This window comes from Ornithorhynchus anatinus, chromosome 13 (assembly GCF_004115215.2).
Source record: "Ornithorhynchus anatinus isolate Pmale09 chromosome 13, mOrnAna1.pri.v4, whole genome shotgun sequence".
NCBI classification, from domain to species: domain Eukaryota; kingdom Metazoa; phylum Chordata; class Mammalia; order Monotremata; family Ornithorhynchidae; genus Ornithorhynchus; species Ornithorhynchus anatinus.
Genome location: NC_041740.1, coordinates 2,396,649 through 2,412,265, shown reverse-complemented (window position 1 = coordinate 2,412,265; position 15,617 = coordinate 2,396,649). Strand labels below are relative to the sequence as shown.

Sequence of the window (15,617 nt, the reverse complement as noted above, 5' to 3'; positions counted from 1 at the left end):
ACTAAGCGCTGGGGAGGGTCCAGCAGAACAATAAATAGGCACTTTCCCTGCCCACAACAAGCTTACCGTCTAGAGGGTCCCCTGGGATCTCATAAATCCATTGGCCCAGCACGCACAGCGCATACGGTCGGTTGTCCTGGCACAAGAGCTTACTACAGTGCTGTACCCCCAGAAAGCGCTCAATAAATACCCGCGATGGATTGACCGAGAGCTTGGCCCGGTGAAGGTGGACGGGGCGGGCGGGAAAACAGAATCCCTTCTCTCCTTTCGGGAATCTCCCCCTCTAGACTGTAAACTCGTCGTGGGCAGGGAATGGGTCTGTTTAGGGTTCCGCGACCTCTCCCAAGCGCTCTGCACACAGCAAGCGCTTATTAAAGCGCGATCGACCGACCGGGAATCAAAATCCGGGAGTCCCCAAGGGAGGGCTTCCGCCGACCCCTCCGGAGCGGCTCGGGATCGACCCGAGGACCGCCACACCTCACGGGGTCCTGGGGTCCAGACCGGTTTCCAAGCGGATCCGTTGTCTCGCTCCCGACGGGAAACCCTCTCCTCCTCCGGGAAGCGCCTGCCTCCAGCTCTGTCACCAGAGAGAGGCTTTTCCGCAAGCGGAACCGCGAGCGATTTTTCTGGAGTCATTGTTCTTCGAAAGGAACGGCCGGGGCCGGGGAAACGAGGACGTCTCGTCAATGGGGAGCCGGGCGGGTGGGCGAGGGGGTAGAGTGCCGGTTCGGCGGCTGCGTGGGCACCCCCGAGGGCGGGCATAAATTATCGTCTACGCTGCTCTCCGAGCTCGGCGCGTTGCGGTCGGGAGCCGGTGGAGAAGCACGCGCTAACGAGCCGGGGAATCACACCTGCCGTTCTGGCGGAGGAGAGGCGGCCCGCTCGTTTCAGCGAAGAGCCGAGCGGCTCCCTCTCCCCGCCTCCGACTGGCGGGGGCTCCGGGGGGCGGGGGGAGAGGCGAGAGGGATGGGGGAGAAAATGAGTTTTGTCATGAATCCAGCGGACGTGGTGTGATGTCACAGGATCGGGCAGGCTGCGAGCTCCGTCTGCTCGGCGGCGGCGGCAGAGAGCCGGGAGCGGAGGAGCGGAGATGTCTCTGGCCGACGAGCAGCCGGTCCCGCTGAGCGACTACGGCCAGCTGGGCAAGGGCAAGCCCCCGGAGGGCCCGCCCGGAGCCCTCCGGCGCCCGGATGCCCCGAAGGAGCTGGGCACGGCGGGGTTTGAGTGGCAGAGGACGGAGGGCAAGCTGAGCGAGATCGGGCTGCCGGTCAACCCCGGGGGGCCGCTCCACGGCGCCGGCTTCACGGACGAGGAGAAGCTGTGCTTCTTCGAGGGGAAGCCGGACGGGGGGCCCGGCCGGGAGACGCGAGGGCCGATGAAGAATTTCCCAGCGGCCCCGCCGCGCCTCGAGACCTGGGCTCTGATCGCGGACCCCGGCCCGCCCGGCGGAGGGGAGCCGGCCGACCGGACCCCTCCCGGGTCCCGGCCGCGCCGGGCCGGGGGAGAAGGGGACAGCGGGGCCGTCGTGGGCCGGGAGGAGGAAGCGGCGCCGGAGACCGGCGTCTGGAACCCCAACTTCCACCCCGTGGCCCGGGGGTCGGTGGGGTCGGCGGAGGGGACGGGGCCTGCCGCCCCGCCGCCGCCGCCCACCACCACGGTCGAGCTGGCCCGGGACGAAGCCCCCGACGACGAGGAGGGCTACCTGGCGGACCTGGACCGGCCCGATCCCGACGAGGAGGGGGCCCGGCTCCCTCGGGCCCCCCCGCCGCGGAAAGCCGTGCGACGCGCCATGTCGGAGTGCTCCCACCTGTCCGTGCCCCCCGCCCTGAACCTGGCCGACAAGTACCCCTCCCTCCCCGGCCGGGAGGACCCCGGCCCGCCGTCCCCGGCCACGTCCAGGAAGCCGGGGGCCGCCTCCGCCATCAAGCGATCCATGACCGTGGCCGAGGAGCAGCCGGCCGGCGGCAGACCGGCCCCGACCGGCCGCGAGGAGCCTCCCGCCCGGGAGCGGAGCGACGCGACCCCGCCGGGCCTCCTCGGTTCGGCCAAGCAGGAGCCGGGCCGCCCCCTGGAGCAGATCCCCGAAGCGGGCGGCTCGGGCCGGGGACGGGAGGAGGAGGAGGAGGAGGAGGAAGGGGAGAGAGCGATCGAGGCCGCTCCCGGGAGCGGGGAAGGACCACGTGATGGTATGTTGCCGGATCCTCTCTCCCCCAGGGGTCGGTGGGCGGCCGGGCCGGCTCCCTGGGGACCCTGGCCCGCTCGCTCTGGACGGTGGTAGCCAAATCCCCTCCGCGGCCTGGCCGGAACCAATGGACCCGGCGGGGGTGGGGGCTCGGACGCGGGACGGGGCCTCTGTAACTTGCCCGGGGGCCGGGGCGAGACGGGGGAATGGAAGGAACGGGATAAGGGGGTGTGAACTCGGAGACCCCACCCCCGGCCTCGCCGCCCACCCCACCGCCCTCCCCGCCTCCACGGGGGGGTCCGGGGCCCGAGACTCTCCCAAGGCTCAGACGGCAGCGGGACGTCCTCTCCCCGAGGCGGGTCACCTGCCGACCCCCCCGGCCCCTCCCGCCGCGGCCGGACGCCCGGCTTCCCGTCCGGCTTCGGCGGGCGGTCGGCTTTTGTCCGGAGAGAAAAGGACCGCTGCAAGCCGGGCTGCTTTATATTCCGCTCCCCGCTCTCGTGTTCGACTCAGCCCTGCCTCTCGGGTCCCCGTCTAGCGTGCGGGGGGGAAGAAGGGGAGGACTGGGGGGGACGCAAGGGGGAGCGGAGGGAGGAAGCGGGGGGCAGAGGGTGCCGTGGTACCAGGGAAGGCTTTGGCGCCGACGGAACCGCAACGCGCCGCGGTCTGTGCGGCCTCCCCTCCCCCACCTCGACTCGCTACCCTGGGTCCATTGTTCGCCGTCCAAATAAGCCTGTTTTCCCTCGCGTCCTGTTTGCGGACAGAGGGGCGTGATTCGCCGGTCCGGCCGGGACCTAAAATGTGACCGACCCGCTGCCTGTGTGTTGCCTTTGTCCGGAAACAATGGGCTCTTTCCCCGGGACCTGTTTTCTCCTCTCCAGCCTTCTTCCGCCCCAGCGCCTTCTTACGGGGTCCCGGCCGGGAGAGCGGTGAGGAGCGGGCCAGGGGGGCTCGCCCGGGTCCACCCTTCTAGCTTCTCGGCTTACATTCGGACCGGAGGCGACGGGCGGGGGAGGGCGGGCGGCCGTAGCGTCGGGTTTGGGTAGGAACGGGTCGCAGTCCAACGACCGGCCGATGGGAATTATCGAGCGCTTACTACGCGCGGAGCACCGGGCGAAGCGCTCGGGGGAGAACGGCACAGCAGGACGAGCAGACACGTCCCCTGCGCGCAACGGGTTCATAGTCCGGCCCCTCGAGGGGACTGCGTCTCTTCCGCCGTCAAGCCGTGGTATTTATTGAGCGCTTACTGTGTGCAGAGCACTGGAATAAGAGCTTGGGAGAGTACAACAATAGAACAATAAACTGACGCATTCCTTGCCCACGATGAGCTGACGGTCCAGAGCTCAGCGTTGAAACCCCCTGGAGCACCCGCTGCGGTCCCCACTCCCGCCAGGAGCCCTAGAAAACGGATGAAAAGCAGCGAGGCCTAAATTGTTCGATGAAAAGTAGCGCGGCCTGATGGCTAGAGCCCGGGCCTGGGAGTCAGAGGGAACTGGGTTCTAATCCCGGCTCTGCCACTTGTCTGCTGTGTGACCTTGGGCAAGACACTTCCCTTCTCTGGGCCTTAGTTCCCTTATCTGTGAAAAGGGGATTAAGACTAGGAGGGGGACGGACAGTGTTCATTCCGATTAGCTTGGATCCACCCCAGCGTCTAGTACAGTGCCCGACACGATGCCGTTTCAAGGAAGTGGGTGGGAACCAGGAGCCGGGGCCGGGCGGTGGTTCCACGGTGGACATCGAGTCGCCTGTCGGCCTCCAGTTGAGCAGCTCAGAATGCTGGGTTTTGGGTTGTCTTTTTTCCCCGATGGTTTCTGTTAAGTGCTTGCTGTGTGTCAAACACCGTTTTGAGCTCTGGGGTGGGTGCAGGTTAATCACGTCGATCACATTCCCCATCCCACCTGGGGCTCACGGTCCAAGTAGGAGGGAGAGCAGGTTTAAGCCCCATTTTTCAGTTGAGGACACTGAGGCACCGAGAATAATAGGAATAATTGTGTTATTTAAGCGCTTACACGTGCCAGGCGCTGTTCTAGGCGCTGGGAGTAGATACAAGTAAATCGAGTAGGACGGAGTTCCCGTCCCATGTGGAGCTCTCAGTCTCCGTATCCCCGTTTTACAGATGAGGTAACTGAGGCGCGGAGCGGAGACGGGACGTCCCCAAGGTCACCCACAGCAGACAGGCGGCGGAGCCGGGATGAAGAGCCCAGGTCCTTCTGACTCCCAGGCGCCTTCCACTAGGCCACGCCGCTTCTCACCGAACGGGCGTTGCTCTAAAATCCTTTCACTGCAGAGTGTGGAGGGGGGAGAGATCCCCAAGGGGAACACTCCGCAAACTTCGACGTGTCCGGCTGCAGTGCCTAAAATCTCCCAGGACGCAGCTTGATGTCCCCGTCAAGCGATAAGGGGCGTTTCGGGCGGTTTTTAACGTTCCCTGCTGTCGGCACCCGTGTCCGAGCTTCCCGAAAAGCTGGAGATAGTCATCTCAGCACTTAACCAGGCGGCAGGTATTTGAAATATCGTTTCCCATCCCTCCCCGCTAATCCTTGAAAACCCTTGGAGCGTCGCTCAGCGCCGGGTGGTTGGGGCCCCTCGTTTTTCACTAAGCGCAGCGTCGGCTCCTCGAGCGGCCAGGGGTTTCGCTGGGGGCAGGCCGTTTGTCTCTTCGCTGTCGGGCAGCCCGTCACACAATGGAGAAATGACGGGGGTTTTTTGCAAAGATGGCGGGGGCGGGGTAACGAGCAGCCTTTTAGAAAGGCGGGATAGACGGTTTCTCCGAAAGTACCTCGAGGTCCTTCTTCCGAGCATAATTATCAGTAATAATAACAGTAATGATATTTGTTAAGCGCTGACTATATGGCAGGTCCCGTACTAAGAGCTGGGGTGGATGCAAGCGGATCGGGTGGGACACGGTCCCCGTCTGGCATAGGGCTGACGGTCTTCAACCCGTTTTACAGAGGAGGTAACTGAGGCCCAGGGCAGCGAAGTGACTTGCCCGAGGCCGCGCGGCGGACAAGTGGCCGAGCGGGGATTGGAAACTGTGACCTTCCGACTCCCAGACGCGTTTCCTGTTCACTTCAGTGCTGGGGGGCGAAAGAGAAGGAAGATTGGGCGAGTCGGCTTTTGGTCAGACTCACTCTCCCGTCAAAAGCCGTCACGGCGTTCAACGGCGAGCGCTTGGACCGCTTTCTCCTCTTGGAACGCCGAACCCCTTTCAGGTCGAGCCCTGTGGAAAAGGGACGATGCCTAGGAGGATGGCCATTAAGTTGTTAAGCGCTTATTAGGTGCCTGGCACTGGGATGGATACAAGATCTGAAGGCCCCCACGGGATGCACTAAGTAGGAAAGAGAACCGGTTTGGAATCGCCATTTTGCACATGGGGGAACTGAGCCGCAGAGGAAGGGAAATGACTTGCCCAAGGCCACGCAGCAGGGCCGTGACAGAGCTGGGATTAGAACCCAGGTCTCCTGGCTCCCGGGTCCGCGCTTTTTCCACCGCTAAACCGCGGTTATCCTTTCCTGATACGGCAGCGGCGGAGGAGGGAGGTTGACGGGGCAGAGGAGACGGAAAGAGGGAGAACTCTGGGGATAGCCATGACCCTCTTCACCTTATCCTCCCCTCCTGGCGGCCAGGGGCTGGGTCCAAGGGAAATGGGCTTTTTTGTTTGTTTGTTTATGGTATTTGTTGAGCGCTTACTATGTTCCAGGTGCTATACTAAGCACTGGGGTTGATACAAGCTAGTCAGATCGGGCACGGTCCACGTCCCACATGGGACTCACAGTCTCAGTCCCCATTGTCCGGACGAGGGAACCGAGGCCCGGGGAAGTGAAGTGACTCATCCAAGTTCCCACAGCGGACGAGCGATGGAGCCGGGATTAGAACCCAGGTCTTCGACTCCCAGGCCCCGGCCTTTTCCACTAGGCCACATGGTTTCCGTACGGGTTCCGGTTCCATTTCCTCTCTCGCCGTGGGCTCTGTGGCTGGTTTTTCTCCAGCAGCAGGGACAGCGAGAGATCCAGATCGCTCGATGCGATGTTTCCGCTGCCCTAGTCCGAGAGACGGGACCCCCCCACCCCCACCCCCGGGGAGCTGTCTTAATCAGTTTTCCTTGAGTCAGAGCCCAGATGGTGGAGAAACCACTAGAATTTTGTTCACCACCTCCCTCAGGGGGAAGAGAAAATGACCAAGTTCCCAGCGCTCACCATTAGACCGCCCGGAGGGTGGCAGGGGGTGCGCTCCGGCAGGGGTAGGGGGACTGATGACGGCCATTTTTAAAAAAATCTTTGTTAGGCGCTTACTATGTAGTAATAATAATGATGATATTCGCTATGCACTTACTATGTGCCGGGCACTGTACGAAATGCCGGGGGAAGAAACAAGTTAATCAGGTCGGACACGGTCCCTGGCCCATGTGGGGCTCACAGTCTCGGTCCCCATTTTACAGATGAGGTCACCGAGGCACAGAGAAGTGGAGTGACTTGCCCACGGTCACACAGCAGACCGACCGGGACTAGAACCCGTGACCTCCTGACCCGCCGGCCCATGCTCTCCCACGCGGGGTTCACATTTGACAGATGACAGAACTGGGGCCCAGAGAAGTGAGGTGACTTATCCAAGGGCCCACAGCAGGCAAGTGGCAGAGCCGGGATGAGAATCCAGGTCCTTCCGACTCCCAGGCCCGGGCACTAGCCACTGGGCCACACCGCACCCCCCCGGGGGGTGGCCGGGAGACCCGTCCGGCTCTCACGTCTGGACCCTGACGAGGGAGGGTGGGTGCGTGTACCTGTAGGAGGGACTGGGGGGTCCGGAGCTTGGCTGACGACGCGGGTCACTGTGTCCAACCTGATGAGCCCGTCTCTACCCCGGCGCTTAGAACAGCGCCTGGCACAGAGTAAGCGCTTAAAAAATACCATTAAAAAAAAAAGAAAGGAATATTCAGTCGATCTCCACGGTGATCGAAGGGTAACGCGTGTCCGAATCCCGGCACCGGACCCTCCCCCGCCCTCAGCCGTCAACAGCAAATCCAAGGGGAAGATGGTCCCTCCTGCCCGGAGGAGGACGGCTCGTTTCCGGAGCAGGTGGCGCCGGGAGCCCCCACCTCCCTCCCTCCATCCCTCCCTCCCCTCCCGCTCCTACGTCCCGACTGGGCGGTCGCCACGGCCTCGCGGACGACGCCCTCCCCCCGCTCTCCCTCCCGCCGGGGGTCTCCTCCCGGGGAGCCACGCAGCCCGCTCCACCCTTCACTGGCGGCTTCATTCAGCGGGTGTCGGGGTTGCGGGGTGTCCTCTCCACCCCCGCCGTGACGGACCCAGAGACGCCCGCCACGCGGCACCCCCCCCCCCCCCCCGATTCCCTCGGCGGCGTCACGGCGGCACCGGGTCCGACGTGCCGTCGCCGCCCGTGATGCCGGCGTCGCGGCTCGGTCGCCGAGGCCGGCCGCGGCCGTTGCCCGGGGGACGCCCGCCCGTGCCCAGCGGGGCATGGCCCCGGGCATCGCCAGTAGATGGCGCAGGGGACAAGGGAACGTTCCCTCCTTGCCCCATTTTAGGATATTTCCTCAGAAAGACCGTCTGAGCCGTCAGGAAATCCCCAACTCCCCCCCAGATAATAAGAATTAATAATAATCACGGTATCCGGTAAGCCCTAATGACGCCTCAGGTACTGTTTTAAGCACGAGGACGGATACGAGCTACCCAAGTTGGACACGGTCCCCGCCCACGTGGGGCTCACTGCCTTAATCCCCATTTTGAGATGCGGGAACCGAGGCCGAGAGAAGTGAAGGGACTCACCCAAGGGCGCACAGCAGACGAGCGGTGGAGCCGGGATTAGAACCCAGGTCCTTCTGACTCCCAGGCCCGGACTCTACCCGCTGGGTCGCGGATACTTTCCCTGTTAGACTGTTGGTTCGTTCGGTCGCATTTAATGAGTGCTTACTGTCTGCAGAGCTCTGTACTGAGCGCTTGAGCGCCGCGCTAAGACTCTATGAGCCTGTTGGGTTTGGCAGCCTGCTGGATTCAGGATGGCGGCTGTCGACTGGTGAATGGTGGGGAGGAGGTGTCGACGGGACCGTCTCGTTTGAAACTACCTTCCCTCTAGTCTGGGGAACACAGACCAGCCTGTGGTGAGCACTCCCCGCTTGGGGATTGGCTGAGGTACTAAGGGCCGCCTTTTTGGTACCTAATAGTGGTATCTATTGAGAGCTCACTGTGTGCAGAGCACTGTACTAAACGCTTGGGAGAGGACAGTGTAACGGAGTTGGTAGACGTGTTCCCTGCCCCCAAGGAGCTGACAGTTTAGAGGACTGGGTAAGAAGCGTCCACGTCGAGTAGCCGGCTCTGAGCGCCAGACTTTTCTGAGGACTTGGAAATCCTTGTTTTGGGGGAGGCCGAGGGGCTCCCTTACGGCCCTCGCGATCCGAGATTCCAACTCCGGCCCCTCCGGCGGGAGCGGTTCCGTCCCCGGCTCTCTGGCCAGTGGGTTTCAGTCCTTGATTTCCCCTTTCTAGCCCCCCCATTCTCCGAGCAGAAACGTGGGCTCCCGTGTTTCTTTCGGCTTCGTGGAGGTGAGGGAATGCGTCTTTTGAAACGAAGCGGCACGGCTTAGTGCGGAGGCCCCGGGAGTCAGAAGGGCCTGGGTTCTAACCCTGGCTCGGCCGCTCGTCTGCTGTGTGACCTTGGGCGAGTCGCTTCACTCCTCTGGGCCTCAGTTACCTCATCTGGAACCTGGGGATAGTGACTGTGAGCCCCATGCCTCTACTCCTGCCAAGGAGCTGATTTTTGGCCAGGACCAGATGGGAAGCTAGTCAGCCATTTTACTAACTGTCCCGCTTCGACCTTGACCCGACCGAATAGCTGATCAGATCCCCCGAAGGGACTGGTTGAAAGCCGAAGCGAGTTTGAATCCGGCCATTAAAGGGGGCACGCTAATCATTCCCGCCGTCGGCATCCGCTCCGATTTCAAGGGACCTGGGGGGCTGTCGTGAGGGCCGGGTAGGAATCGAGCAGGGTGGGCCGCGGGCGGAGTACTCGCTGGTCCCGGCCTCGCCCGGGCTCGTGCCGTGGACCGGCCTCGCCGGCACGACGCGGGATCCGGGAACACCAGAAGCCACACCGGCTTTAATAGGCAGCGCGCCTAGTCCGTCCACGTTCCCTCCTCGGCTCGACCGGATTCAGACCCGCCGGCGGAAATGCCCTGCCTTAATGATCTGCGGTGAGGGCACAGGGGAAACGTTCTGTCAACACCGCCGAGCGATCGATAACTCGATTGAAGGAGGAGCAGGTGTCGCTCGGCTGAGGGAGGGACCGAGAGGACAACCGTGAGGACCGCGGTCCACCCCGGGAGTCGTTGCTCAGGCCGGGGGGACCCCGGGTGGTATGCGTTGGGGGGGGCCGTAGCCTTTTCTCTTACTGGCTCTGACCTCTCCTCAGGGCCCTGGACCTTTAAGACCGAGCCCCCGAGTCATTCAGTCACTCAGTTGTATTTATCGAGCGCTTACTGTGTGCAGACCGGTGTACCGAGCGTTTGGGAGAGGACAGTAGAGAAACAGAACAGACACATTCCCTGCCCACAATGAGTTTACAGTCTAGAGGGGGAGACGGTTGTTAATAAAAATAATTAAATGACGGTTATAGACCCAAGTGCTCTGGGGCTGGGAGGGGGATGAATAAAGGGAGCAAATTAGGGTGACACAGAAGGGAGTGGGAGAAGAGGTAAAGGGGGCTTAGGGAAGGCCTCTTCCCTAAGGAGATGGGCCTTCAATAAGGCTTTGAAGCGGGGGTGGGGGAAGCCATTGTCGGTTGGATTTGAGGAGGGAGGGCGTTCCAGGCCGCAGGCGGGATGTGGGCGATAGGTCGCCAACGAGATAGACGAGATGGAGGCCCGGTGAGAAGGTTGACAGAGGAGCGAAGCGTACGGGCCGTCGGGCCGGCCTGCACCCTGGGGAGCCGTGGTCTCGGACGCCAGGCTCTCCTCTCCGGGGCCTCTTTTCCGTCGGGGGACGGGCTCCCCGCGGAGGGTCCGGGCGGATCTCCCCCCAGGCTCCCTCTAAGGGATCTGCCGTCGGGAGTGGAGGCCGGAGCCAGCCGAGCCGTTGCTCTCCTCGGGCAGACGCCCAGTCTGACGAGCCAAACCCGATTAGGGTCTGGCAGCGGTCCGAGATACCCCGGGCAACGAAGGCCCGGCCTCCCGAGGACGCTGCCGGCCTCCTCGAATTAAAAGCAGAACAGACGCCAATTTACCGCCCGAGGGATCGGGCCGGAGTTTTCCCGCGGTAGACGTACGGGGTCGATTTGGCGGAAGGAGAGGACCTTTCAGCGGAAAACTCACGGGCGTTTTTCTTTGGAGAAACATCCTCCGCATCATCCGTCCGTCTGTCCGGTCCTGAGGTTGGGGAGGGGGGCCGTGGCGGGACTCTGGCTGCCAGGCTGCAGCTCCATTATCTCTCTTACCGTGCTTGCTGCCGCGTGAAAGGGCAGCGGGCGCATCCTCCCCCCACCTCGGTCCAGTCCGGAGCGGATAGTCTGTCAGAGGCCCCTCGCCGCGGGGCTCGGCCGGCGTCCGGTTACGTCCCCGGGGCCCGCTGGAGGAACCGGGATAGGCGAGGGCAAGGCGCGAGGAGGCTCTGGGCGAGATTGGGGAGCCCGGGGGGCTCGGGTTGGAGTCAGGCTGGCATTGCTTCTCGCCGGGCCGCTCCGTTGGGCAACCCGCGGGACACCTCTCCCGGGAAGTCACGGCGGCCGAGGGCCCGGTTTTGGAAAGGGTAGATTCCCCTTCCCCGTCTCTGCTCCGCGTTCTAACGCCGCCACTTATCTGCTGTGTGACTCGGGGTGGGTCACTTCGCTTCTCTGTACCTCTGATTCCTCATCTGTAAAATGGGGGTGCAGTCCCTGTTCTCCCTCTTACTTAGACCGAGAGCCCCATGTGGGACACGGACCCTGTCCCTCCTGGTGATGTCGTCCCTACCCCAGGGTTTGGTTCGGGGTCGCAAGAAGTGCTTAACGACTACCACGGTTATTAGAGACTTTTTGTTCGGACCGAGACTCAATTATTGGAACGGAAATTTAATCGAGAGCTAAAGTGCTCTCCCGGCACCCTCCGCGGGTTGACATCTGTGAACGGGACGGGCAGAGAAGCGGGGTGCTGATGAAACGGACCGGCCTAAACCCCTGAAAAGGGGGGGGGTCAGAAATATCAGGGAGCTAGAGCCTGGACCTCCCTGTTAGAGATTCTCCACAGATCCCACCAAACCCTCCAAAGATTCTTCATCAACCTCCGGGCCTTTAGTCTCGGCCGGACCGACTCTCGGTTGAGCGTGGGCAAGCGAATCATCAAGGGGGCTCACGGTTGGAAAGGAGCGTTGTGGAGAGCCTACTTTGTTCTTTAGAGGCCAAGAAGGCAGTGTGGCCTAGTGGAGAGAAGACCCGGGTTCTCACCCCAGCCCCGTCACTTGCCTGCCGTGTGACCCTGGGCGAGTCACTTCACTTCCCTGGGCCTCGGTTCCCTCGCCTGGAAAACGGGGGGTTGAGACGGCGAGCCTCGTGCGGGACAGGGCCTGTGTCCACCCCGATGATCTCGTATCCGCCCCGGGGCTTAGTGCGGTGCCTGGCGCATAGTAAGCGCTTACCAAATCCCCCAGTTATTACTGTTATGAATAAAAAAGCCCAGGCACAGGGTGGCGATGGCAGCGGCCGCAAGAATGCCAACATTTGAGACCCGCAGGTGGCGGGCGGGATGGAGAAAACGGCCTGGGTTAGCCACCGGCCCGGGCGGCCGGCGGTGCCCCGGGGCACGACGACGGCTGTTTTCACGGCTCTCCACGTGCCCCCGCTGGGAATCTGGGTCGCTGCTAGAACTGGGGCAGGGGGCTGGGCGTCCCCGCCCCTTCCCCTCATTCATCTTCCCTGCGAGGCAGGGGAATAGAGCGGGCCTTTGTGCCCGGGCGCCGAAGCCGGCGCTTCGCCGGGCTCCCGCCCCTCCCCCGGGGCCGGGGAGCGGACCGAAGCCAGGACGGAATCCATCAATCGGCCTTTGTCCGAAGCCCACTCAGGTTGCATCCTCCCCACGGAAGGACCCGCCGGGCTCCGGTATCTTAAGGCCGGCTTGCCCGCACGGCGGGGCGCCCTTCCGGTCGTCTCCGCTCCCCGGCCTCGGAGGGGCCGGGGGGGGTCCCGGGCGTCCCTGCCTCCGCTGGGCCCGGAGGTTCGGACGAGAGAGGGACCGGGCGGCGGCGGGGAGGGGGGCCCGCCGGCTCCGCGGGGCCTGACGCCCGTTCTCCCCCTCTGGACGCAGCCGAGGCCGAAGGCGCCCAGCCGCCGCCCGTGACCCTGCCCGGAAATGACATCACGGCTCCTCCGAACAAGCTGCTCCCCCCGAGCCCCGAGAAGAAAGCGAAGGTAGGTGTCGTCCCGGGCGCCGCCCTCCCCTCCGACCCCGCCTGGACCTCGATCCACGGTGTTCCGTCTTCTGAGCCGGCCCGGCCTCGGGTCCCGGGCCTCCTGTCGCTCTGGCTTCGGGGGCGATGGCGAAATGGCCGCGGAGAGACGGGGGCGGGCGGGGCCGGGGCACCGCTAGGACGTCCGAAGGCTAGCGCTCCGGCCGCCCGCCGTCTTGCCGACCGGTCTCCGGCCGGAGAATCCTCGGGAAAGGGCGCCGTCCAACCCCCGCCGAGGAAGCCCAACGGCATCTGGGGGCGTACGAGGGGCAGCCTACGGTGGGCCCGGCTCTTCCTCCTGGTGCGGATTGGGTCCCCATCTCCGAGCCCCCGCCGCCGAGCTCAGAAAACGGAACCCTCAGCTCGCCCTCCCATTTTGCCTTCATCGCTTGAGATTTTACTTTTGAAAAGTGCTGTTTACGCTTCTTCTTTTGTCTTTTCTGTTCGTGTGCGTGCGTGCGTGTCGTTGGACGTTTGCTTTTTATTCTTTTATTTTACCGCCCTCGCCCGCCGGCCCCCGCTTCCCCTCCCCCAAGCCTTCGGCCACCGCTCCATCGGCAAAGACCGCGACACCGAAAGCCAAACCGCTCACCTCCTCCTCCACCACCGCCACCCCTAAGCGGCCGGCTTCCACCCCTGGTGGTGCGAGCAAAAAGCCCATGAGCCCCGCCCCAGGCCCGGCACCGGCCGCCACCCCCAAACGCCCGGCCACCACCACCGCGCGACCCTCCGCCCTGGCGCCGAGAGACGCCAAGCCAAAGGTAAGAGGCCGCCCTCGCGGCGGCGGCCCCCTCTCCCCTCGGCCTGCCCGCCCAGCCAGCCGCGGCAGCCCTGGCCCCACCGGACTCGCCGGTCCCCGAGGGCAGGGCTCGCCTCTCTTCCCTCTCTGGTTCTCTTCCAAGCGCTCCGCGCGGCGCTCTGCGCCCCGCGGTCTGTGGGGGGATGGCCGACCCCGGAGAGGACCCGAGTCGGGCACGTCTCTCTACCCGGGCGGTGGGGAGACCGGGGAGGGACGGGGAGAGGAGGAGGTTTCCGCCTAAGGGTAAACCGAGGCGCGACTCCCCGCCCTCTGGCGGTCGGAGCCTCTGTCGGGGACCGTTTGGGTGGGGAACCGGATGGCGCCGGGTGGGTCCGAGCCCCTCCGCCGCCTCGGTCAGGCTCCCTCACGCAAGACGCTCGGGGTCTCCCAACCGCCTCCGCTGCCGTCGGGCCCGCGCCGGTGCCCTCCGGCCGCCGCGGGGGTACTCCGCCCAACGCGTCCCCGTGAAAGAGGACCCGCTGCCCTCCCCGTACCCACCCCCAGCCAGGAGGTCACGAAACGGGTCAGCGAGACCGGAGACCGCCGCGGGGCCACGGCCCGGAGGGGAAGGACTGAGGCCCGGCGATGGTCTCCGTGTCTTCGTAAACGAGGAGGGGTCCGAAGGAGTGGTCGGTTCAGCCAGCCGAGGACCGCGTCCCCGCCCAAATCTCCTTCCCGCCGCCCGCCCCGTCCAGCCCACGGCGCGGAGGGAGAGACCGGAGCGGCCGGTCCCGGGGCCGGCCGGGCAGTGTCCGGCTAAGCCCGTGGTCTCCCCGGGAGGGTGCGAGGCCCCGCGTTCCTCCCAGCGGTAGCTGAGGATTCGGTCAGTAAGTCGGTCGTTTGTATTTATTGAGTGCTTACTGTGTGCAGAGCACTGTACTAAGTGCTTTGGAGAGTACAGTATAACGAGAAACACCTTCCCTGCCCGCAGCGAGCTTACAGGCTACAGGGGAAGACAGACATTAGTATCAATACATAAATTCAGCCACTCTGGCTGTCTCGCCAATAGCGAGAGGCAGCGTGGCCTCTAACGGAAAGAGCCCGGGCTTGCTGCGTGGCCTCGGACAAGTCACTTCACTTCGTCCCCCCCAAGTGTAAAAGGGGGATTAAATATATGTTCTCCCCCCTACTTAGACTGCGAGCCCCTTGCGGGACAGGGCCCGTGTCCGATCCAATTAGGTTGTATCTACCCCAGCGCTTAGAACCGTGTTTGACACATAGTAAGCGCTTAACAGCTACCACTCCAAAAAAAAAAGTAGCACCTTCTGCCAAGGCTCCATTAGGCCACCACCAAGCAGCCCAGAGAGGCAAGTGGCATCTAGCGGCGGCCAGTCCGAGGCGCGGATGGGCTCGCTCGCCCCGGCCACCCTCCAGAGCCGCGGGCTGGGTCCCAACTCACCGCCCCCAGGATCCCGGTCTGTGGCCGCCCTGGGCCTCAGTTTCCCTCTCTCCTCCCCCGGCCCCACGGGCGCGCGCGCGCGCCACCGGCCCGGAGCTCGGGAGCGGACTCCCGGCCGGCTGGCGAGGCGGACGTGGGCCACGCAGGAGGGCGAGGGGTCCCTGCTGGATGGAGGTGCCCGGACCCGCCTCGGCACTGGCTTGGCGTTTCGCCCCACGGGAACCGGCGTGTCCCGGGCCGTCCGGCGGCACTGAGGAAGGAAGGAAAGCAGGAGGGCGGGTAGTCTTCTCCGGCTTCCCAATTTGGGGATTAAATAGGGTGGATCATGACTGAACTGGAAGACGAGGCCCCTCATAGTCCGGGAGTGAGATTTGGCCATCTGCTGGTCACTCTTGACGATTTTTGTCTCCGCTCTGCTCTGCTTTTTTTTCTCGACCTCCTTCTTCTCTTTCCCCTTCTCTTTCCCCTTCTCTTTCCCCTTCTCTTTCCCCCTCTCTTTCCCCCTCTCTCTCCTTCTGTCTCTCTGTCTGTCTCCCCTTCTCTGTCTCTCCTTCTCTGTTTCCCCTTCTCTGTCTCCCCTTCTCTCTCCCTTTCTTTCTCCCCCCACTCTCTCGTCTGTCTCCCCTTCTGTCTCTCCTTCTCTGTCTCCCCTTCTCTCTACCTTTCTCTCTCTCCCCCCTTCTCACTACCCTTCTCTCTCTCCCTTTCTTTCTCCCCCCACTCTCTCCTGTCTCCCCTTCTCTGTCTCCCCTTCTCTCTCTCTCTCTCTCCCCTTTTTACTACCCTTCTCTCTCTCCCTTTCTTTCTCCCCTTC

At 63.7% G+C, this 15,617-nt stretch overlaps 1 protein-coding gene across 15 annotated transcripts in view; it reads left to right on the top strand.

Moving 5' to 3' along the window:
• MAP4 (microtubule associated protein 4) overlaps positions 1 to 15,617 on the top strand; it is a 119,964-nt gene that overhangs the window by 91,545 nt on the left and 12,802 nt on the right. For 14 of the 15 annotated variants that reach the window (XM_029077661.2, XM_029077658.2, XM_029077655.2 and 11 more), the window contains 2 exons: positions 12,464 to 12,567; positions 13,142 to 13,366. In XM_029077661.2, the coding sequence (XP_028933494.1) occupies positions 12,464 to 12,567; positions 13,142 to 13,366 (329 nt within the window). The remainder of the gene's footprint in view (positions 1 to 12,463; positions 12,568 to 13,141; positions 13,367 to 15,617) is intronic. The other variant, XM_029077665.2, reaches the window with a different exon arrangement.